Here is a 24,864-nt window from a genome sequence, read left to right as displayed (position 1 = left end):
ACCCAATGACTTTAGTAGACTGGTTCTCCAAGTGATAATGTGCATGTTCCTTCCCTCCATTAACAGTAATAACATGTAATGGTCCCAGCAGTTCAACATAGGTTCTGGAAGCCATTCTGAGGAAGAAAGTATTTCCTTCAGTGACTTCCAGTGAACGTGATTTCTTACTACTGTAGGATCTGCTTCGAAATTGGTGTATGATCAGCTTATACCTAATGAAACGTGCTCTGAAATGATCACTTTAAGAGTGACAGTGGCTGCTCCTCCCTGCCCCATATGTCAGGATTCACATTCGGTCAGGGATCTTCGTTTGGGAAAGTAACATATGCCAGTGCTGTGCTGATGCAAGCAGATTTCTCATCAGCGCTTGTTATTTTCAAAGGCAACTTGAAGATAAGGGAGGAGGAGGAGAGGGACTCCCAATTCACATCCGTTGCTGGCATCAGAGAAATTTTATCTTGGAGGTTTTTACCAGCACTTAAAATCTAGATGGGAGACCTATATCAAACAAAAGTTTACAATAGGAGCTACGAGATTCCAGACAATTAAACTTTATTAGTCTGTCTGAAACATTAACTATTATCTTAAAAGAATAGTTTTTTAATCTCCTCTCCCTGTTGCTGTTTACTGTGTAGCAGTGTGGGAGGGGAGCAGCTTCTCCAGCAAGGTGTTATTGCAGTTTGTACAGCTGCTGTGCAAGTGCCCATGGCCGAGTCCTGCCTCCCTGGTCCCCAGACAGACCCAAGATGTTCCTGCTTGGGTGTCTGCGGCTTTCTCTGGCCCTAAAATAATACAGCCTTCTAGATGGATCCTTTCTTATCAAAGTTCTTTTCTGAAGGTGATTAGAAACCAAATGTGTGCAAGCTGCTAAGTCACAAACTGGCAAAACTGTGAGGTCCTTAAGTATCCAGGGGGCTGCTAAGTTAAGTGTGAGCACGTATTGTGAATTTTGCCCTGAAAATAAACGGTCCTGATGCTGCGGTTCCTTTCATGGTGCTTTCTTTTGACTCTCAGATGTGATTGATGATCATCTGCCTCTGAGTTCTGTTCGTTTTTCTGAATGTTGTGGTGAGCTGTGCAGCGTGGAAACTAATTCAGTACCGAGCGACTCAGTCTGTGTATGCACTAAACCCATGGTTAACCTCACAGAGTCTGTTATGCGAGATGGAGGCAGACAGAAACGGGTAGATTCTAAACTGAGCTTTTAAAATAAAAGTAAATGGAGTGAGTTGTTAAATGACCTCGGATTGTAGCTTTTCTGTCAAGTCAAGCATCAGAAAAGCAGATTTGCTCTGCAAAGGAGAAAGGCGAGGAGCTGGTTGCCCTTCTTGTGCCATCCAGGCGCTGTGGCAGGAGAGGTCCTGCTCTGTAGGGGGAGACCCCCACCCCACTTCCTAAAACAAGGCAGCTCTGCCATAGGAAGCTGCGTTACAGAGCTACAGTGACTTTCATCCTCTTTGCTTAGCCTTGGTGATCTGGGAATCAGTTTTGCAGCATTTGGTAATTAGGAACCTAAAAAGGAAGAAGCCAGTCATAGAAACTGAACCCGTGTCCTGTTAATTATGCTGTTGCTGCCTTCAGGCTTGCAAACAGCCCCCTTCAACAGGACTCTGAAATACTGGCTCTGCCTCGTAGGATGGAGGACCAGCCAAGGTTCTCAGCTCCATTTCAGTGCTTTTGTTACATTGCTCCGTTGGGGTGGCACTGAGTGCTATGGGCAGGAGCAGCTTCACGGCTACATGAGTGACTTTGGAGGAGCTGTGCAGCACTCTGGGACTGCAAGCAGCTTTACAGGCATCGCTTTGAAACATCTCTCTGCCACTTGGACTTTTTAATCCTCTGCTTTTCCCACACAGCTTCCAACCTACTGCAGAATTCCTGAGCTTTGTTTGTGCCGCTGCTGCATCTACAGGTTTCATGTCTGGTTTCACCGCTGTGGTTTTTTAATGGGGTTAATTGTGAGGAACATTCGGGATATGTACACCAATGTGGCTTTGCTTTCATTGCAAAGTTACCGTCTCCCCCCGTTATAGTGGTACACCTGCACGGTACCTTTCTTTGTCATCCCATTGCTTGTTTTCCCCCCCAATGTCTTTTATCTTGTGAGTGAAGTTTGAACAGTACGCAGAAAGTTAACTGCCTGGAGTCTTTTAAATATAAGTAACACGCACCCAGTAATAAGCTGTCGGTTGTTTTTTTGCTGCCTGCAAAGAAACATAAACACAGCGCTCATTTCTGGCAGGTTTTTACTGTCAGAGTTTCTCCTATTATATTTATCTTACAATTTGCCAGGGGGTGAAGTTATTAAGTTTTAGCAGCAGCCATCGATCAAGTTCACAAGTTAACACGATAAAGGCTCTGTGCCGCTCCGATCCGGGAAAATGATGATCCTCACTCGGTAATTAACTAAATGAGAAAGTTAAATCTTACTTGAGAGCTGGGAGAGATGAAAGAGAGGTGTTTGTCAGTTTCTCAGTGGAAATTAGAAGCAGTTTTCTGCAATTCCCTAAGCTGCTGCTCTGTCATATTTTACATAAGCACTGGGAAAACGTCTTGTAATTAGTGCTGTCATGGAGGATTTTTTTTGCTGAAGGATGTTGGAATAATTCATTAGATTATCAAGAAAGGCTTGTGTCCTGAAATGATTAGCACAGTGAAATTTAAACCATTAACGATAACAAGTTTAGAGCTTGCTGCAGTGCAGAGGCACCCGGGGTATGTCTGTGCCTATTTCAATCATTTCTTATAATTAAACATTATGTCCTCTTTTTTCCTCCCCTTCTCTAAGACCCATCCAAAATTCCTGTTAAGGTGGCTCTGTCTAGATCAGCAACTTAACCGTGGCCGGCAGCACAAGCAGCTGGGGGTGGGATGCTGCAGCTGCCAATAGTAGGAGCCACCTGCCCAGGTTGGAGCTGCAGTCCCTGTGAGTATGGAGGGAGGGGAGGAAGCCCAGCGTGGACCCTTGGTACTGAGCTGTCCAAGGGAAGTCTCTTCTTTTGGTTTGGAGGGGAGCTCAGGGAGAGATGCTCAGTGATGACCTCTTCTCTTGGTCGTGTTGGAGCTCCAGCCTGAGGATGTCTGGAAAGTTCAGAAGGCTCCAAACCTTACTGGGATCATTTAAGCTGCATGTGATATGCTGTCTTTCTCTTTTTCTTAAAAGAGTTGACTTCTTACATCAAGAAATATGTAAACTGAATTCACCCACGCTGTGGAAAGTGCCTTAACAAAATCCTCTGCAATGATTAGAAGATATTATGGGGAATTTTTAATTAGAAAAATTGACTATTACTAGGTTTTGACCACTGCTACTGGTTCTGACCATTACTATGGGCTATGAAGCACTGTGCCCGTAGCACCATCAAAGAACTGTGTCGATCCTTATTGTTACACTTTAGAAGGATTCTTAGTCCCCTCTACTGATCGAAGCCAAAAATAGCCTTGGTTGTCATATGGGGTTACAACTGTGATATACCATGGGTGTATATATATATATATATATATATATATATATATATACTCTACTGTGCAGAGTAGTACATTTATCCAGGCTTTATTTATCTGTGTTGAAATATAGCACCTTCCTATAGTTGCAAGCCATTGGTCAGATTGAAGTCCTTTCTTTTATTAGTCTTCTTCTACTTCACAGGGCGTAGAAACGTGCTTTGTGTTAAATGTAGTCATTTGGAGAAAGGCTTTTGTAATTATGGGCTGCAGTGGAGCACGGTACATTGATCCTTGAGCTAGTACCAACCTGAGGCAGCCAGTCCCCTGGGTTTCCCGCACAGCTCACCGGCTCGGGCACATCAGTGCAGAACATCTTGGTTGCTCTTGCAGATGAGTTGCCACTGGGGAGCCTGGAGCCAGCCAAGGCACTGCAGAGCCTGCACCTTCGTTGTACTCAAGCTTTTGCCCATGGTGATGGGCTACCACTGCTTCTTTGTCACTTTGGGAAGTGAAGCTTATGAAAAGTGGAAGCACAGGCGTTGCATTTTGGATGCCTGTTCAACACAGGATGACCACTTGCGGAGCAGTGCTCACTCCTTCAGATTAGGTCTGCTGTTGTGCCAGGAAAAGGAGCCATTGAAGAAGAGACTATTGTGTGCTGCAGGAAATAGAATCTGATTTGTCATGAGCTGCAGCTGAACAGAATGGTTGAGTCATCAGGGTTTATTAGAAAGCCAAATGAATTCTCATGCTGTGTGTAACCGGTACCTCCCCAGTGTTTTAATGATACAGATGCTTGATGTCATTGTTGTGTCGTTGCTTTTTTTAATAACAGATCTTTTTCATTGAGCTCCCCGGTGGATTTTCAGGAATTTTCAAATTGAAATTTTGGAGTTTTCTTCTTAGCCTTGGCTGCAGATGGTCTGGGTGACCGCAGGATTTTGGATCCTGCAGAGCTGGGGTGTTCCTGGTCTGCACAGCCTTTCTGGTCCTTGGTGTACAGAGAGTACAGGACCCCTGGGTTTGCTGTGGTGACCTGTGGGTGTGCTTCTTTCAATGGGAAACTTGAGCAAGCAGGGGCACTGCCAATCAGGTTTATGTGGTCAGAATGTGGCTGAAGCAGGACACACACACCTAAAACATACTGTACCCCTGTCCACTAATTCAGATGTAGAAACACATCAAATGCTTTTCTTAGCAGGTCTGCAACATAAGCCCAGAGTTTGTCTTCAAGTTACAAGTGTTGGTCAATTGGCTCTTTAGTTTATTCCTTCCTGCCTGAGAGGCTGTATTCACATGGGACCCCAAGCAAGGTGAATTGCTTTGGCCCAGTGAAGCTGTCTGATTTTAAGCACCTGCTACTTGTTTTTGCAGGTTTTTCAGCTTCTATTTGATGCCCCAGGCAGATATTTGAGAGATAACTGGGGACTGGGGGCTGCTGGGAGATTGGCAAGGGGGAACCAGGGCCTGGTGCAGCCCTATGCCAGGAGGAGCTGCCCCTCTTGTCTTTGTCTTGTCTTTCACTTCACCTGCCTACTCTGCTGCGTGGTCTTAGCAAATTAAAGCCGGAGGTGTTGTTGAGGCAGCCTGCTGTGGGACGGACTTCCCAGCAAACAAACAAGAGAAATTAAACCACATCAGGCTTGTAGAACACAACAGCTCTCCACTGTCTTAATCCAGCACTTTTACGGGGGTGTCTGTTTTGCAGGCAGCTTAACTGCAGCAGAAATGACCAGAGTCCCTTAAGACCGATGTTCAGTGCAGTCCATTGGTAATGATTTTTTGCCTGGCTGTTGCCAGCTGCGGACTTTGCTAGGAAAACTTGTGTCTTTCACACCAAGGATGTCATTCCCACAGCCCCTTTTATAGAGATTTCTCTATATAAAAGGATGGCCCAAGAGAATTTCTTCCTGCCGCCCAATACTGGCTTTGTTATTCACTTGCAGTCCAGTCCGTGGGATGACCAAATGAAATAGGGTCGATCAGTCATAGCCCTTGTCTTACGTGATCCTACTGAACACACACAGGTCTGTGGGGAGAAAAGGGAGGTTGAAAACCCTGAGCTGCAAAGTATGGTAGTGTGTACTCCACGATCCGAGACCTAACACAGAAGTAGAAGAAACTGCTTGCTAAAAATGGCAGCTAATTACCACCTTCTTCTATCTGAAGAAAATCTGTCCAGCTCTGCTGGAGAAGCTGAAATTTAGGTGGCTTTGTGCTATAACAGTGGTGAATAGTTAGGTATATTTTCAAATGATGGTGTTTTCGGTATTCCAGAGAATTGCTGGCAGGGCAGGTGGGTATCAGAGAACAAGAATTCTTTTCTCCAGAGCAGTGAGGAATTGACACATTCTAAACCCAGCCTGGATAACATTTTTCTATGCTGTCTAAACGTGGTGTTTCTGCACTTGAAAAAAAGAATTGTGTTTTTTTTTCTCCCAGTACAATGAGTAAATCCATATATTTTAGTTATAATTATAGCCAGATTTAGGTACTTTAAAGGAAAAGTGAATAAAGTCTCCTGGTGAGGTTGATGCCTGGAATTGTCATCAGACAGCAGAAATAGGGCGCCCCTGAATCAATGGTTTATATGTTTCAGTGGCTGTAATTTGTTCCTAATGATTTATAATTAATAGCAGACCTCAAAATATGTTTTGTAACTATCAGTGATGTGCTGTTATTGACTTTTCTTACAGAGCTGCCTGGTGTTACACCACTGAGGTGAAAAAGGAAAAGTCATGTGTTTTCAATGGGGATAATCTACAAAAGCAAAATGAGAGTGATCTTTGCTTTGGTTGAATGTGTGTCTGTAGTGTGCGTTCCTAGACTGGGGAGGTACAGAAGTGAGTGTGTGGGGATAATGAATCCTAAAAAGAAACAAAAGTCTCCATTTAGCATTTAATACAAGAAAAAATAGTATGGAAAAAAAATAGTTTCTCCATAAGCAGTTAATGTTTTCTGGACAAAGGATATCCTTATGATGCAAAATGTGCACTTTTCTTCCAGTTAAATTGTTTAGAAAGCAGAAATTACATCTTGCCATCAAGAAGTAAATTGAAATGTCAGTGTTTTGTATTGTCCCTGAAATTCTTCTTTGAGCTGAGCCTTTCTGACAAGATATTAACAGTGCTCAGAAAATGTAAGCTCTTTTATTCTGTGAAGGAAGTGTGCAGCAAATATCAGGGTGTGCTTTGGTGGTTTTACCCTCACAGTATAACTTCATACTCAGAAGGACTCTTTTTTTTTCTCACCTGTTCCAGGCATTTCCTATGAATTGTAGCAGCAGTCCATTCTTTAGAAGAAAAGTGAAACATAAATGCAGTTTTCTGTTTGTGTATTGAAATAACTGGTAACTGCAGATTAGGAATCCAAATGCATTTTGCTGTCTGTGAGATGTAAATGAAAGTGTGTTTGTGTTAAATTGGTGCTCCTGGTTTCTCTTCCAGCCAGTCCTTTGTGTGCAGCTCAGGTGTGGACCAGGACCTTGTTCTGCTGGACTTACAGCTCTGCACTCAGCTGTAAATGGGATACACAGTCCTGGCCAACTTCATGTGTCAGAGCACCTGATCTTTCTTATGTGTGATTTGTGTTTTTCTTTCCTTTCACAGACAAAACTTGCCAATGGCACTTCCAGTATGATTGTGCCCAAGCAGAGAAAACTGTCAGCAAGCTATGAGAAGGAGAAGGAGCTCTGCGTCAAGTACTTTGAGCAGTGGTCTGAGTCTGACCAGGTGGAGTTTGTGGAGCACCTCATCTCCCAGATGTGTCACTACCAGCACGGACATATAAACTCGTACCTCAAGCCCATGTTACAGAGGGATTTCATCACTGCACTGCCAGGTACTCCTGCGGGCAGGGGAAGTGTGCTCCTTCTTCTTGTCTTCCAGAAAACTATTCTCCTTGGCTTCCTGTGCCTCTGGTCTGCTCTGCTTGAAGAAGTCTCTTCTAGGGCCATCTTGCAAAACAAATTGTAGCTTTTGAATTAAAAGCTCTGTAGCAATACAAAATACAGGAACATTTTGTTTTGTATTCCTACCATCAGTGTAGTTTGGCCAGGAGTGAATGGTAGCTCTTATCTGTATCTTAAGGAGGGTCATCAGAAGCCAAAGGACAGTTAGTTGTGCTTATAATGCCTGCAATGATGCAATAATAACATTTTTTATGAAATCTACTCTTGTTTTCCATTGCTCAGCCAAGGGTTTCTCTCTTATGTGGATTATTTTGGTGCTAGTAAAATACCTTCCTGAGGCCTTCACTTTGTTTATTGCCCAGAGTGAATGGAAGAGCTGAGTGAATGGAAATGTTCCATGTATTGTTTGCTCCTCTGTTGGGCTTTCCTTTCAGGATTTTGTCCCAGATGTTTTCCACATATGGTGCTCGGTGTATTTCAGAAAAACCGCATAAAATGGTTTTTTGACCCCATCTTACAGGTGAGAAAGTGAGGCAGAAGGAGATAAAATGTGTGAACAGTAAGTAAGAGAGTTTCAGAACCAGACAGAAATTCCTGTGTTGAATTTTTCCAGACCATTAGATCATATCTCAATTGTCACTAGATTAGAAATCCCTTAGTTTCTGGTGAGCCTGAGCAAGTCTTCCATGTAAACAGTCAGCTGAAGAGAGGAATTTCTTGCAAACATACTCATTCTGTAAATCCCTTTGGAGAAGTGATGAACTTGGACAGGTTGTTCAATCCAGTCATTCGATTGTTCTTTGGAGGGGATTTCTCAAGCTGAAATTGAAAATGTAGGGTTGGAAAAAAGGTGAAGAAAAGTGTGTTTAACTGCAAATTGTGCAAAGCATAGAGGCAGTGAGAGTTTTGCTATGAAGTTAAGTATGTAGACTCTGGATTTTTAAGCTCATTGTGCCCAGTAATCGAATGGTTGTTGCAGCATTAAAAAAAAATCTTAGTTATGCTAAGTACCTTCTTTATGTTAGTTTTTAGTAGTCCAATGGCAATAATCTTATGTACTTAGAGCAGTATTATAACTTGTGAGGCTGTTCAGCTTCTGAAAAACAGAATACTTGGAAAGCACATTGGTTTCCTTGCGCACATACAGTTAGCTACACAATTTTTCCAGGTCTTCCTCCACAAAGCTCCATCAGAGCAAGCAAACCCCACTCATTTTCTCTTGTTTAATTTAATCCTACAAGCCTTTTTCTGACCATTTTGGGCAAATATTAGAAATATTTCCACAGGCATCCAAAATCTGCCTGCCATGCCATATCTGTTGGTAGTCTTTTCAGAGTTATCTAGGAAGCAGCTCTAGCTTTGAATTTTACTGTCTCCAAGTACAGAACAGACAGGATATTAGGCAGCTAATGTCTGAGAACATGAACAGTTGTGGGAACTGTGTGCTTAAATAATATATGTGCATCAATTTGCATATTGGCAGAGTGCTAATGTCCTGGTGAATATAGCTCTACGGGAGAATATGAATGGCAGGGAATTAGGCTGGCTCAGGCTCTGCAGCCTGGGAGGTGCAGAACGTCCTCAGTGCAGGCAGGTTTCTGGTAAGGGTGATAGGAAAAGGGAACCTCTGAGGAAGGAGTGCTGAACCTAAAATTTTGAGTTTGGTCAATAAAAAAAGTCCCTGATCTATTTAAGTGTTTTGTAGCTTTCTGAAATTCTCAGGTGCTCGATATTCCAGTTTCGTTTTTATGCCTTCATCCTCCTTCCCACTCTCCCCCTCAAGGAAATAAAACAATAAAGATTCTCCAAAATCGTGAGGCATCTTATCTCTTGCACTGTCCCACAGAATAACCAAGGATGGTTTTAGGTCATGAGTAGACTTGGCTAATATAGAGTGCAATTGGCTGAGGTTATTTTCCCAGTGCTTTGGACAGAATAAAGATTGGAAAAATACAGCTTAACTGTATACTTAACAAACTTTGTTCTATTTCTTAAGCAAAAAAAACCACACACAAAAAACAAGGTCTTTGCTTATCATTTCCAAGCTGTTCAACATTTTTTTATGAGCAGTCTCATTTTTATAAGGGTTTGGTGTGTGAAATATCTGAAACATTCTGTTAATACTTGATGTGGAGGACAAAGGGCTAATCATGTTTCACATTAGTTTAGCAAAAGCTTTTGTGCATGAAGAATTTTTTTAAAGGAAGCAATGTTCCGGTAGATATATGTCTCAGACAGTAATACAATTGAGTGTGCTGCCAGGCCAAAGTAGCTTTGATTCTGGGAAGACAAGGAATAGTGAGGTTTTGGCCTCCCCTTCCCACATGTTAAGTGGAAGGGAAAAGGCTGACAGAGAGTGCCAAAATGTGGCATTTCTACCCGCTGAAGAGAGCTCAGGGCTGCAGGAATCAGGATGGAGAAGGGAACACCACTGTCCACTTCTGTCCTTCAGAATTGGCTTGTGTTCACCAAAATATATCTCTGTGCCTATGAATTACTGTAGTGTGAGCCTAGATTTACAAACACTCTTTTTTGGGAGAGTTTCACGTAATGGTTGTGTATATCTTTTCAGATTAAATACATAATAAAGGCTGCTGATGCTTCACTTTTGCAGGTTGACATCTAATTTTGCATCTATAAAGATAAGAAATGTCAGCACTCTCTGCATTCTGGTTGTGTCTGGTATCACTCCTGTGCTTTTTCTGCTGAAAGAATGGGAGCATAAAACTCTGGGCAGAATGTCTCACCCAGTGTGTATTATAAATCTCAGATGTTTGAAAGGATTGAGAAGAGACATGCTGAGTTTTCTCATTTTCATGTGTCAGTAGATAATTTTGAGATGTTTCAGTTAACAAAACCAAGTAGAGGTTGGGCCTTTTGTTTCTTACAAGCTCCAAAGGAATGAGCTGATTACTCCCAGTTTGGGTTTGCTGACGTATGGGCATGTGACTGTACAAATGCATTCACTGCTGTTTCTTTGTCACTGACAAGCAGGACCTGCTCTTTGAGGCTGTTGTTTAAGAAGCAAGAAAGGACACATGTAGCTGTGTCCACATGTGAACCAGAGGGTTGCTGGGGTCTCAACCACAACATTCACAAAGCCTCAGCAATTGGACCTGTGAAGAGGGAGGATCCCTTGACACTGTGTCTCACTATAAACTCAGCAGCCTCCAAGAGAAGCTGTGTTTATGCAACACCTCATTTAAAAGGCACCTTATCTTTCTGATGTCTGGTGGGTGATCAGGTCTGAATGGGAAGGGGCACGTTTTTGCTAGACCCATCTGTCTGCTTAAGAGACAGAGCGTGGTGGTGTTGTGTGGAGATGTTACACTGAGCTGCTAGGTGCTACGCTGGAATTAGCCAACACCCTGCAAGCATTGCTGCCTCTTTGGCTCAACTGCTTTGCCTTTTACTCCAGCCATGTTAAAGCAAAGCTGGTCATGGTATTCACACTGGAAGATATTTGCAAATTACACAATTATGGTGCATATTTTTCCTCTACTCGCTTTAATAAATGAAGCTAGTGAACCTGCTTCGCTTTCTCCTCAGACAGCATCTTCTTTCTTCTCCACTTCCCCGTGCATCTGCATATCTTTCCCTCCCCCATGTCTAAAGGTACCACTACCCTTCAGGGCACACATTGGGAATATATATTTTTTTCTTCATTACGTTTAAAAGCTACTGCTTTAGCAAAAACAGCTTTTGAGCCGCTGGAACATGAGAACAGCTGTAGCAGTGAGATGAGAAATGGTCCTAATATAGAGAGATTTTGGGGGCTGCGTCGCTGAGTTGGAAATGCCATCCATAGAATATCCCCCTAGTGCTAAAACCCATCGAAATAGATTGGAATGACTTCTTGGATTCTTTATTATTTTTAATGACTTGTTGTGTTATATCCAAAGGAAGTTGGAGAACACTGCTCGCTCCTGAACTTAGCTGCAGATGCTCTTCTGCACATTTGGTCCAACTCTGCGTGCAGAAGAGTAGATGGAAAGGAATAGGAAAGAGAGGCTATATTTGTACTAGTAAGGGGAGTTGTTTTAAACTGCCCTTCTGCCCAGCAAATAACGCATGTTGTTTTTTCCTTCCTCCCCCCGCAGCTCGGGGATTGGATCACATTGCTGAGAACATTCTGTCCTACCTGGATGCCAAATCGCTGTGTGCCGCTGAGCTGGTGTGCAAGGAGTGGTACCGCGTGACATCGGACGGCATGCTGTGGAAGAAGCTGATCGAGAGGATGGTCAGGACAGACTCGCTGTGGAGGGGGCTGTCAGAGAGGAGAGGATGGTGAGGGAACTGCATCTTCACCTCTTTTGCCCCCATTTAGGACAGAAGGGCCTCTGTGTTTCAGCTGTGTTTGAAGAAGAATACGTAGCTCCTTGAAGTAGCACGCTGGTTCCAAACCTGACAAATGCTTGAGTCCAGATTCCGGGGCTGGGGGCTTAGGGCATCATTTGTCTGTGCAGGGGGCTTTTTCCTCACTTTCCTCATCTGATCATGCACTTATCCCACTGTGACAAGTGGGATATACAGAGTGAGATTTTTACGCCCAGCTGTCATTTGGTTCAAATTAAGAAGCTGCGTACGCCCCAGGGGAACACTAAACTAGTCAGCAGTTCAGAGCAGAAGAGCTTTTTTGGGGGTGGCAATGGGGCAGCATGTGTTATGTATTAGTTGTTTCCTGATGGGTCTGTTTGTTTTCCTCAGCAGATTTTCACTATTAGATATCTGTTTAATTTTCAAACTGGAAGCTGAGGGTAGGTACCACAGAGAATAGGGGACTTTAGAAATGCAGATAGATTAGTTAATAATCATCTGGAATAGCCTTACTACAATGTGGGCCTCACTCAAGTTTGAAGCTGCTCTGTTAACATTTCATTAGAACTTTCCCTCTCAGGGGGTACGTCCTTTAATACATAATTTTCTTTTCCAAGGGTGTCCCTAGGATGTTGGCAGAAAGGAAGCTGGGTATGAATATTTCATAAACAAGATAAAAGTGACAGCTCAGGCATTTTGGTCGCTATTAAAAAGAAAAAGATACAGAATTGCAAACAAAGACTTCTGTTTCACGGTCAATTTTGTTATACTGCTTGTCTCAGAAAGTAAAGGCAAGTAATTCAGAATTATGAAATGTCCTTTAAAAATAAATACTATGTTGATCTGCTTCCAGTTGCATCAAGTTTATAAAGAATATAAAATAAACACAGCTATGATAGTGGTAACTTTTTCATCCCTCTTTATCTGAGTCATCTCAAATGTTTTAGTGGTTCTTAAAGGCCTTTAATGATGGACATTCCCTGTGCCTTTCCTGGGCAAGCAGTATCACTGTTTTGGTAACTATGCTGCTCAGAGCCCCATCCAACCTGGCCTTGAACTCCTCCCGGGTTGGGGCATGCACAGCTTCTGTGGGCAGCCATTTCCAGTGAGCACCATCCTCCTAGCTACAGTTCAGGATGTTATATTAGCCTACACAGACACAGAGGACAGTTTCTCTTTCTCCTTTTTGTAGTAATATTTTGCATAGTTGGGAGATGATCATTTTTCCTATACACGGGATACACTAATGAGTGCTCACTGTCCTCTTGTCATTCTCAGTTTGCTTTACGTAGCCCCACTCCAGTTACTCTTCTTATTCTTCCCCATTCTTGGCAGATGGTGACTTCAGCTGATCATCTTCCTTCTGCCGAGGCATCACCAGAGTTTAGTGAGAAGGATTACTTTCTCTGCTTTATGGAGGAGGCTTCGTTTTAGACTTTCCAGAAGAACACATGCTTTTTTTTTTAACAGTGGTTTTATATATAACTTTTAATCACCCCTTATGTGGAAGTTCTCCTTCCCTGTTGTTCCTCATCTTGCATCTTTATGTTATAAGTAGAGAATTCTGCACTTGTGCTTGTTGAATTAGGTTCTATATACTGGTTAGTATTTCTCCATTTTGTCAGAAGCGTTATGATTTTAATCTTGTCTTCCAAAGTGCTTGTATCTTCTCTCAGCTTTAGCATCATTGCCCACAAAGTAAGCACGCTCCCTATTCCATTCTTTGTCATTAATGAAAATGTCTAATAATGACACATATAGGAGAGACCACATGCAAGATCCCAGTTGCCTTTCTTTTTGGCGGTGCACCATTGGTAAGATGTGCTTGCTAGCCATTTCTGTATTCACCCATGAGCACTTCCACCACTGTACTTCTCTGGCTAACTCATGAAAATGACCTCTGAGAAGAAATTAGGTCCATTTGACATGATTTATTCTGGATTGATCAATCTGGCTGCTGTTGCTTTTCATCTTCTAGGAACTCAACTAACTGTGTGCTCTACAGTGAGCAGTCTGTGACGTTCATCTGGACAGTCCAACATTTCCTTGGGTTTACCTTCTTCCTATCAAAAATCCTTCTTTCTATCTCAAAGGACAGTCACTCTCTGTTATTCTGTCAGGGAGCAGTAAGGGTTACCCAGATTTAGAGAAAAATAAAACAGAAGCCCAAGGTTGGGTACTGTTTTTTCCATCTGAATACTTGATTGAGTTGGCTGGTCATCAGAAACTGCAAACAATAAATGCTTTTATCCCCATCACTGGGATGCCAGGGAAATTCCAAACAGTCCTTTGGCTGACCTGTGTGCAACCGGCTGTACAAGCAGCAAGACATAGCTTATAGCTAGCAGGGCCTTCTAATAGCTCATATAGGTTTTAAGGCACAATGGCTTGTATACAGGTTGTTCTAGACCTACCCTAGGTCTTCTGTAGTGTGTCGTAGCTGTTCTGCACATCTCTGAAGCATTTCCAGTCTCCCCAGGCCAGTAGTAGTAATTTTCTTGCACTTCCAAACTGGATCATGTAAGGACCCACTTAATTGTTGATTTGTGTGCAGCCATATGTCCCTTCTTCACAAAGATTTGTCCCCAAACAGGCAGCTGCTGGTTACTGTTTGAAGGCTCAGATGATTCCTTTGTCCTAAGTAGAAAGCAGCTTTCTCTTAATTTAAATGTAAAGTAGTTTCCCTAATTGTCAAAAGATCTTTTCTGGAGTATTTGTTGTTTTGTTTGTTCAGTCCTATAGTTGACCTCCCTGTTTATACCTAAAAACTGTTATGATTTAGTCTGGATTTTGCCCAAAGTACGTAGCCAGTTAATGCAGTCTCTCAAATGACTTTCAAGATAAGTTATATGGAAAGGACAAGAAAAGAATGCACAATGAAGTATTGAGCAATTAATTATGCCGTAATGGAGTGAGGGAGGGGGAAGTGGAGAGCTGGCCCAGTCTAAACTCCGTGCCTCTGATGCCAGGATTACACTCGGAGGCATTTGTGCCTCTCTCCATTTTGCGAGGCATGTTGCCAGGCAGAGCTGCAGTTAGTACGCCCATGGTGGGGTTTACTAGCTTCCACACCGTGTTTGGTGGCTTCTTAACTTCAGGATGAGGAATTTAGGTTTTTTACACAGCAGGTAGTGATTGCCGTTTATGGATTTTTTGTTGTAGCAAAAATCTAGCTTGGGATATGAGTATTCCAAATCAGTGTGGAAATGAGGAAGGCACCACAGATGAAGCGTTGCTTACCAAAATGAAGTAGCAGCAGTAAAATGTCCGTGTTCCAAAACTAGTACTGTTCCTGTTAATGTAGATCAAAGCTAGTCCTGAGTGCACAGAGAGCTTGAGGGTTCTTTGGCTGCTCATTTTTTCTTTGTATGCTTTATTTTAAAGGTGACCTCTGATATGAATATGTATGCAGTGGGTGTGAGCCATTCTAACCTCCTATGGAGCTGAAGGGGCTCATGTCCAAAATAGTACGTTATCCTTCCCTGAGTGAGGAAGAACTGCTTTGTCATGAATTTTTCAGTGTCTAAATGCAGCATCAACGTGTCACAGGACACACAAACAAGGAGCCACCCTGTGTAACTGAGTAAATGAAGTTTGACTGTGAATCTGTGTGTGCTTTTCAGCAGCGGTTACCCGTTTCTGAAATGCCAGGAAGACCTTCCTCACAAATGCTGAGACGTGATCTGTGTTCTTTGTCTTCCAGGGGACAATACCTATTTAAAAATAAACCCCCTGATGGGTCTGCTCCACCCAACTCCTTCTACAGAGCACTTTACCCCAAAATTATACAGGATATAGAGGTAAGAAGTACCTTCCAGGTGCGATGGGCTTTTTTGTTTCATTTTGCCTTTTTTTAACAATCTCCCTCATTTAGTCATCATGCTCAGATTCTGTGAATGTTTAATGCTGATGGAGTATTTCATTAAGTGTGGTGTGTCTGTGTTCATCAGGAGTTGGAAGATCTGGGCTACATATAAATTCCCAGGCCTTCATCACTGCCTTAGAAAGAGGGGGAGCTGCATTGTTTGGGGAGTCTCTACACTTTGCACATCAGATGTCATAGGAACACTACCATCTTGACTTTCTCTATTCTGTGGTACTTTGCCCCATCCATGCACATGAGGTCTTTCTCTGCAATTGTTTAGTAGAGTCACAGAATTAAAGGTTGGAGTTTGAAAAAACAACTTTTAGGTCATTGCTCCCTCACCATGCCAGACCATGCAGGGAGTCTGGCCACAGTGTGTGTTCCAGGCCTTTGCCTGTCTCATTGGTTTCATCACACGCTGCTGCTTCTAGAAAACTCCTGTGTCATTCTATGGGCCTTGCTGCTGGAAAAAGTGTAAAGGGAAGTATCTGCTCTCTTCTCAAGCAAACAAAAGGAGAGTTTTGTCTTTGGTTTTTACTTCTATTTTGTCTCCTGTCTCTCCTCAAGACAATAGAGTCAAACTGGAGGTGTGGAAGGCACAGTTTACAGAGAATCCACTGCCGGAGTGAGACAAGCAAAGGCGTTTATTGTTTACAGTACGATGATCAGAAGATAGTCAGTGGCCTACGAGACAATACTATCAAGGTGAGAACTCTCCCGAATGGCCTGCTGATGGCACATGGTGCCAGTGCCATAAACAGCAGTGTCCTAATTTCAATGACACCTCTCCAACCTCTTGTTACTAAACAAGCCTTCTCCTTCACCCCTTACCTAAACATATATACCTTTTATTATTTGCCATCAGAGACTGTTTTCTTTCTGAACAGAATTAGTTAGCAGACTGTTTTCACTCAGTAATTACAGGTTATATGCTCTGCCCTGATGAGGAGGCAAGACCAGTGTTCAGAGCAAACCTCGTAATACCAAAGGTGTTAGCATATTACAACAGCCTGCACATCATCATGCCACTGAGGTAGTTCTGCCTGCATTGTAGATGATGCCTAATAGTGAAAAACAGACCAGTCAGATCACTAGGTGCTTAAAGTGTGATGTAAACCTTACTTAGCTGTCTGTTCTCTAATGTTTGCTCTCCTAGATCTGGGATAAAAATACATTAGAATGCAAGCGAATTCTCACCGGACACACGGGTTCTGTCCTGTGCCTGCAGTATGATGAGCGAGTGATCATCACTGGATCTTCAGACTCAACTGTCAGGTGTGTGCTTGTGATTCAGAGCTTTCCATTTGCCTCAGAAAGTTCAACTTTGCAAGCTGCTGAAATGATCTTTTCTTAAATCTGTGCTGTTTGATTAGCTCTGTGATCTAGTTCTGCACGCTTGTTCAGGAGTGCACTGTCCTTGTTTATCAGATGTCCGTGCAAGTGGCTGTCAAGGAGAAATGAGAACCTAAGCAAAGGTCAGTCAAGGTGGAGATGACTTAGGAAGACAATTTGGCATTTCACCAAGGTGCTGTGTGTTTGGATGCTCCCTGGGAATGCTTTTACATCCTCCATAGGAATAACTTTTTACAAGTTGGTTAAGTACTCAAAGCAAGTTTGAAGGTTTAGTCATCTGCTGTCCCTTAATTTTAACAAAGATGTGTGACTAGATCTCCTGTGAGTTTTAATTAAGTTTCAGCATGATGTTTCTTCCCCTTCAGTCTTTCTAACCTTGTTTTCTTTCCAGTCTCCAGTAAAAGGCTGGACACCTCAAGTCAGCACACACAGTGCACATTTTCACTATGCAGATGTAAAGTCCAGCAAACATATTACAGGATCCCAGAGAGCCTAAATCCTGCAGTGTAAATATGGTCACACTTGAATTAGTGAGTGAACTTGGACACAAAGGAGCAAGTTTGCCTTCTCCATGCTGTTACATATCCCCTTTTTGTCAGAGAATCAGCAATGCCCATGCAGTGAAGTTACAGATGACAAAAAGCTGTGCCAATGGCCTTTTCTGAAGCTATTACCATGTGTTCCTATGGCTGCAGGCAGCTCGTGGTTATCACTGTGCTGCATGTGAACTACCACCGTTAAACTAGTGACCACTTCATTTAGTACTTTACATGTGATGCCTTATGGTGTTGCTTAGTTTTGGGATCCTACCATTTGTAGAAATCCAGAATTTTTGTGTGGGAACTGCTCGGTGCTAAATACAGGTTGCAAAAGGAGATGCTCATTTCTGTAACAAGCACTATCATTTTCCATATCAGGCCAGGCAGGCCAAATTGCAGACTGGCTACTTGCCCAGAAATACTTTGTTTCCCACTGTAGCTATAAACGTTTGTGCAGACCCCCGAGGCATGTAGGATGCATCACTTTTATCCTTGGGTCTCCTCAAAAAGAGGGGCTTTGTCCAATAGACAGTACAGATGGGCTCTTAATGCTTCCGAGAGCTCAGGGATGCACTTGTCCAGAGAAGTCAGTAGCTCTCCAGATCCTGTTCAGTTTGGCAACCTTGTCTGCAAATTGCTTGTATGCTAATGGCTCAGGTCTGCAGTCTTTTTAACTTTGCATTTTGTAATTGGAAGTGTACTTTCCTTTCTCATTTATAACCCAGAAGTTGACTTGCTTCAGCTTCCGTGCATTAGAAAATGAGGCATTAGAATCCTTTCTCACATCTTGCCTTTTCTAACTGCTCACCGTATTGGCAGAGGAAAGTTTCAGCTTTTACAGTGTGATCTGCCTAACGATACAGCCATTTTCTGCTCTCATGCAGTGTAAGTGGGATACAGGTGTGATAGTGCCAACAGAAATCTCTTTGTGGAGAGTGAAAGAAGCCTGCAAACAGGACAGCCCAAAACATTTTTAAGGATTGAAAACTTAATTTCAAGCCCTAGAAGTTCCGTATGAAGCCCTTGTGTAGATTTCATCTTAAATGATCTTTCAGTAGAAACAGTTGGTTCCAATAACATTAAATCAACATGAATGTTCTGTCTTAATTTGGGTATTCAGCACATTCCTAGAATGTAGCTGTGTACCAGATGCATTGCAGAGTAAAAGCAACCCATTGTGCAACTTGCAGCAATTACATTTGTTTGAAAGGCATAACCTTGTCTTCTGCCTCTGTGTAAGTTATCCTGTGAGATGACAGTCCTGTGAGAGAAATCAAAAATGAAACCTATCTCTGAACTTCCTTCTCCACAGGTCACATTTAAGCAGTCAGTGACTGGGAATGGAGCATGATAGGCTGACTTGACCAGGAAACATCAGTTTCTAGGGCTGTCAATCTCATGTCTTTCCTTAAGCACTAAATTATCTTAATTAAGGAATGCTTTTTTAATCTTTTTCATTTTTCTGGCTGGTTGTTTTTATGGTGTTAACTGCATTGCAGGGACTTTGGCTGCTGGACTGTCTTTATATGCATAATCAATAGGTTTATATAACGTATCTTTTAATGAAATATGTATTAGATTTAGCTATAACTTGTGGCATTTTCTTCTCTAATATTGCTAGAGAGTTAATTACCTCTCCCCATCCCTTCCTCCCTCTGCAGAAAAACTACTGTAAGTGTTTTTAACTCTCACCTGTCTGGTTTGATATCTGAACCTGCAGGGTGTGGGATGTGAACGCCGGCGAGATGCTGAACACACTGATTCACCACTGCGAAGCAGTACTGCACCTCCGCTTCAATAACGGCATGATGGTGACGTGTTCCAAAGACCGTTCCATTGCTGTGTGGGACATGGCTTCACCAACAGACATCACCCTGAGGAGGGTACTCGTAGGGCACCGCGCTGCTGTCAACGTAGTGGACTTTGATGACAAGTACATCGTATCAGCATCAGGTGACAGAACTATAAAGGTGAGGTATTTCAGAGGTTTTTTTATTTGCAGCACTGAGTATTTACTAACAAAAAGCAATGACCAGACAGGGAAAAGATGGTCTTTGGCTGTCATTACACTTGTCTTCCTTTAGAAGCAGTATTCCTCCTGCTCATTTCCACTCATCTGCTGAGCTTGTGTGACTTGCTGACAGAGCTGTATGGCAAGTCAGATCCAGGTGCAGATGCAGTTGAAAAAAGACTCTTTTTTTCCCTGTGTTCTTTTTCAATTTGACCGGTTTCACAATCTGTTTCAGCATTGGTCACATAAAGGGTTGTCAGAGGAGGCAAAAGCAAAGGTGAGTGGGTAGGAGTCACTTGAGTTTTACTGCTGTGATCCTGATTTGCTGCATTAAAGCTGAGGAAAATCCAGTTCCTGTGTAGACTAAAACAGAGCCTGGGAGTGCTGAGGACTGATTTTGGAAGCTGATTCTAGTACAGTATGGCAAAAACCTTCGGTGTGCTATGTCCCAAGCTGTGAACACTTTCAGGCTATAGTCACAAGTCATCAGAGGGGTGATTTTCCTGGTCTTATGGAAGTGTGTTCTATTAAGAACATTCTAGGTGTACCTCTGTATCATACAGATACCATCTTTTGTTAGTCTCTTCTTAATAATTTTATCTGTGTGGTTTCACCTTTCCTGTCACAGGTATGGAACACTAGTACCTGCGAATTTGTGCGCACCTTAAATGGCCACAAACGAGGCATTGCATGTCTGCAGTACAGAGACAGGCTAGTAGTGAGCGGCTCTTCAGATAATACTATCAGGTGAGAGACACATTCCCCGTTGCAGAGTTCTTTGCAAGCATGTTGTCTCTGATTCCCTGGGATGCATGGAGGTTAGGCAAGCAAAGTGCTCTGTACCCTTGTCTTCCTTGAAATATGCTTCCTTTGGTAGAGAACATTGGGAACTACTGGGAAGAGATATTAGAAGTCTGTTTTACTGTGTTGTCTTTCATCCCCTGTATCTCAGGAGTCCCATACTAATCAACAAGTTCCATTGCTCTGACAATTCTGGTGTATGAAAGAGCTGGCAAGTAACACTTTCTGTGATGTCCTCTTGTGATATTTTAATTGGGCTATGTGTCTAGTTAAAGGGGTCAGATTTGCAGTAAGAGGCATTTAATCCTCTGCAGAAATCCTCCTGGGCTCTGGCCAAGCTCTTCTTGTGGTACTTGGCACCGGGTTAAGTTTGGAACAGCTGGTTTAGAGCATGAAGTTCAGTTTGCTGCCTTTTGCACTTCTCCAGCTGCCCTTGCTGCAATCTGAGATTTAACTCCTTCTGGTATCGTGAGCCAGGATTTCTCCCTACATCCAGCAGCTGCTGGCAGAGGGGTGCCCCACTTATCTCTGGGAGTACTCAGCAAGCTGGAATAGGAGTGTAAGTTGTGTGGGGAAGCGGCTCTGTCGTTCAAGCAGGAGGAAGAGGTGCCTCCATTTTGAATTGATCACTGCTTTGAAGAATTGTGTTCCTTCTGATAAAACTGGAAGCCTGGACAGCCTAAGCAGAAAGTCTTCACTTTTGATGTTAGAATTTATTTCTCCTCAGTGAGAGTGATTCACGCAGATGTTTGTCTGTGGACTTTGTTTGCAAAACAGTGCTTCTCCATGCTTTGCGCTCTGGAAAATGGAGGTCCTTTGACAGTCATCACTGGATTGTTGCACTGGGTTTTAGTGTGTGGTTGCCTGAAAGCATGAGCTAAAGAGCTGGGGTGTCTGTCTCTTTATCAAGGCAAAAACTATTAATAGACATTGTGTAAGAGTAGCACCATATATGTAGTAAAAACTCCAGATGGAAAAAATAACCCTCTGCTTCTGTACTATGAAACTTGGTCTCAGAGTAAGAAATAGTTAAATACTGCACCGTTTAGGGAAGGATCTAAAATAGACGTAATACTAATAAAAATAAATGTCAATGTAGTGATAATGCTAAAGAGGAGTGCGATGACTTTTATGCTTACACTGGACAAAATCCCTAACTGACAGATAAATTGTGCTAGAATTTCAGGAATGTTGGCAGTGAATCTTAATGGAAGTCAGATTTGGCAGCTGTGTGGGCAGGGCACAAGGTTTACCTGTTCACGTAGCTTCCTCCCAGCCATTAGCAGAAGGCACATGTCAGAGGAAGAGTGATTAAGCAAGGGCAGGTTACTAAGTCCTCTCCGTGGGTGGCTCGGTGTTTTGCATGTTTGATTTTAATCCATTGTAAAATACCAGATGTTGTGTTGGCCTTTAATAGGGATTGCCTCTTGGTATTGAATTTGAAGTTGGCCATTCCTCGGTTACAGGCAAACTTTTTTTTGCAAAAGGAGCTGACTGTGTGTGATTACTGTGTGATTACTCATTCTTCAACCGTGAAGATAAGGAAGTAGCCGAGAAATCAGTAACTTTCTCCTGTAGAGAGACTCCGTGTATAAAAATGATTTAAGTTCTGTTTTGTTTCTGCTTGGTCCTTTGACTATTTAAAGAAGTAGAAATTTGAGGAGATAACCAAATCTGGGAGGTTCCTTTAGAACCAATTCTAGATATGCTGTTCTTACATAGTTACATACACAGTTACTCCTTTTGTGTGTGGAAGCCCATTGCTCTCAGAGCTAAGGGTTGCAATCGTCTTTTCTAAATCACAGTCAAATTCAGTTAAAAACCTCAGACTAGGACCTGATAATACAAGCCTAATTCAATGCGGAGCAGCCTTGCCAAGCTGCTGGCAACCTCAGGATTGATGGCAAGGAGTGGAAACACATGGCACAAAAGTTCCTGGCACAGGATTGCTCTTCAGACCTTTCTGCACCAATTCATTTCTGGCATTGTGCATCCCATTTGCAGTCCTTGGCAGGAAACGTAATGCTCTCTGACCAGCCAGAGTGCCTTTGGCTGAACTTTAGCATGGATTTGCTTTCTCTGACCTTAACTGGTATGTTGGTGCTAATGCAAAAACCTTTGGAGTCTTCACAGGTTGATGAACACTCAGCTTCACAGACTGAGGAATCATCTTCTGTTCCTCTTTGGCCTCAGATGTGTGACACCTATTGATATGGTTTAGTGGCCGTGGTGGTGATGGGTTGATGGTTGGGCTCAGTGATCTTGGTGGTCTTTTCCAACCTCTGTGATAAACTAACCCTTTCCCAGTGCAGTTATAGAACAGAAGAGTTCTGTTCATTCCCCAGTCTTCCGTAGTGAGAGCAGCTTGTTGTAGCAGGACAGATGAAATGATTACCCACCATCCTCGGGCACACATCCACTGGGTCTGGATTATTCCCTGGGGGACCTCGGGATTGAAGTATGTGGGGACGATTTATCTCTCTCTCAGTTTCTCAAGGAAAAGTGACCTGACCCCATAGCAGCTGTACTTCTTTGCGTGGTGTCACCCAGACAAATTCCGTGAACCATGAACCTCACTACCATGAAGTCCCTGTCAGTCTGAACTCTAATTGAACGAGCATTCAAGAACATCTGTGACTGCTTTTTCTCAGCTGTGTGTCAGAGCCTCAGCAGATACTGCTATTGAAAGATTCCATTTGTTGTGAACCAAGTTCATGTCATCTGGAGGTGGAACACCTGCAAACAGTACATGTCAAGAATTTCAGTTCTTGTCAGCAAATTATTTCTCTTTATCTGTTCTAATTGGGAATCCCCACAAAGAGCTGACAAAAGTATCAAAAAAAAAAAAAATAGGCTTACTTCTTAGAAAATCATTTGAGCACAAGAAGAAAATGCATTACAAATACACATAGAATGCCCATTTTAGCTTATGCATAAGTTACCTTCGTTACAGAGCGAATACACCTTCAGTGGGAGAAAGTGACAAATATAAAGGGCTTGTAAGTTCTTGTACCTTTCACCACTGTATGCACAATTTGTCTGATGTTAGTTTGCAAATCATAAATAGGGCGTGTAGGGGCATAGAAGGGGTGTGTGTCTTGTGAAGGTGCTTTTACCTTTGGAGTAAGGGTCCAGGAGGTCTGGTGAGTCTCTCACTTAACATCTTCAAATCAAAGTGAGATACTTTTATGAAAATCTGACTTAAGTAAAATAAAGTCAGGCTGCTCATGAAGATAACTGGGAGATATCCTGTGTCTTGTGTTAATAGCGAAGTAGATGGTGGGCATGGCTGATCTTAAAATGCTTGGGTATCCGAATAATCCCCCACGTGATACTGTCACATAACAGAGTCTTGTTGAAAAACATGCATTAGTTGAACTGCAGGAAAAGGAGTGATGAATAGTTTGTTTGTTCTTTGGTGCTTCATCATAAACTTTATCCCCTAGTTTTCATTAACTACAAGCAAAGGCCAAACGTTTCCTTGAAATAATCAGAAATTCAGAAGTTCTCAGTGCTTCTTCCTGATCTCTTCCAGGCTGTGGGATATCGAGTGTGGGGCATGTTTGCGAGTACTGGAAGGCCACGAAGAGCTGGTGAGATGCATACGCTTTGATAACAAGAGGATAGTCAGCGGAGCATATGATGGGTGAGGCTGGCTAATGCCTTGCATCCTCCTGTCTTTCTCAGTGTCTCACATCCCACTTTGCTGGATCTTCCTTATAAGAGTTAGATTTCTTGTCTGTCATACCAGGAGTTTCCTGTCATGGCCAGTAAGTCAGGCTGATTCTACAACATACACCTGTTGTTGTTTCTTCCTTCTCAAAATGTCAGTGTGATTTGATACATGTGGTCCATTTCTTTAGCTCATAAAAATATCAGGTAGACTTGATGTGAAACATCTTCTAGCTCAGCCATTGGTAAGAGCAGTGTTTCCCTTCTGTGGTTGTCTTCTGATCCATTTGCCACTAGGACTAGCGTGCATTAACCCTCCCATATGTTTCTGTTAGTTACTATTGCCTGCTTTTTTTATGTTTTACTTTGCCAACAGCGTATTCCTTTCTCCCTTTAAGTTCTATGAGCATTATGAAGGAGAAGTGCAAGAACTACAGGAGCAGGATTCCTGTAATTTTCCTTGAGCTGCTGTATCAGCTCAGCTGCACTAACAGCTTTTTGTTTGTTCTCTTTTCCTGTGAGCACTTCACCTTTCCTTTTTAACAGAGATGTGTGTTTCTCTATTTTTTTCACTACTAGGAAAATTAAGGTATGGGATCTGGTGGCTGCTTTGGACCCCCGTGCTCCAGCTGGGACTCTCTGCTTACGAACCCTTGTGGTAAGAGCATTGGGTAAGGGTGGTGAAGGGAGAAGGAAAGTGTTCTTGCTCAGGGCTGTCTTGAGCCATGGAAATTCAAGTCAGTTTAGCACCAGCCTGCAGGATCTAAAAGTCATTTCTAGAGATCTGGCTTCTTGATTTGAAGTTAAGAACTAAGTCATTTTTGAGACTTGTGCTTGGAATTCATGTGTTGGTGGCTTTGCTTAACTGTGCCTTTTTCCATGAGCTGTTGGCAGGGAGTTTCTTAAAGAAAAGCGGTAAATTCCAAAATCTGATGGGGAAAATAAACAC

General features: G+C 42.7%; 1 protein-coding gene across 9 annotated transcripts in view; it reads left to right on the top strand.

Annotated features, from left to right (window-relative positions):
• Positions 1-24,864, top strand: part of BTRC (beta-transducin repeat containing E3 ubiquitin protein ligase) — a 106,227-nt gene that overhangs the window by 72,849 nt on the left and 8,514 nt on the right. For all 9 annotated transcript variants that reach the window (XM_015867023.2, XM_015867026.2, XM_015867027.2 and 6 more), the window contains 9 exons: positions 7,056-7,287; positions 11,458-11,644; positions 15,378-15,474; positions 16,107-16,244; positions 16,696-16,814; positions 19,152-19,401; positions 20,071-20,189; positions 23,779-23,889; positions 24,495-24,573. In XM_015867023.2, the coding sequence (XP_015722509.1) occupies positions 7,056-7,287; positions 11,458-11,644; positions 15,378-15,474; positions 16,107-16,244; positions 16,696-16,814; positions 19,152-19,401; positions 20,071-20,189; positions 23,779-23,889; positions 24,495-24,573 (1,332 nt within the window). The remainder of the gene's footprint in view (positions 1-7,055; positions 7,288-11,457; positions 11,645-15,377; positions 15,475-16,106; positions 16,245-16,695; positions 16,815-19,151; positions 19,402-20,070; positions 20,190-23,778; positions 23,890-24,494; positions 24,574-24,864) is intronic.

This window comes from Coturnix japonica, chromosome 6 (assembly GCF_001577835.2).
Source record: "Coturnix japonica isolate 7356 chromosome 6, Coturnix japonica 2.1, whole genome shotgun sequence".
Classification (NCBI taxonomy): Eukaryota; Metazoa; Chordata; class Aves; order Galliformes; family Phasianidae; genus Coturnix; species Coturnix japonica.
This window is presented reverse-complemented; position numbering and strand designations above follow the sequence as displayed.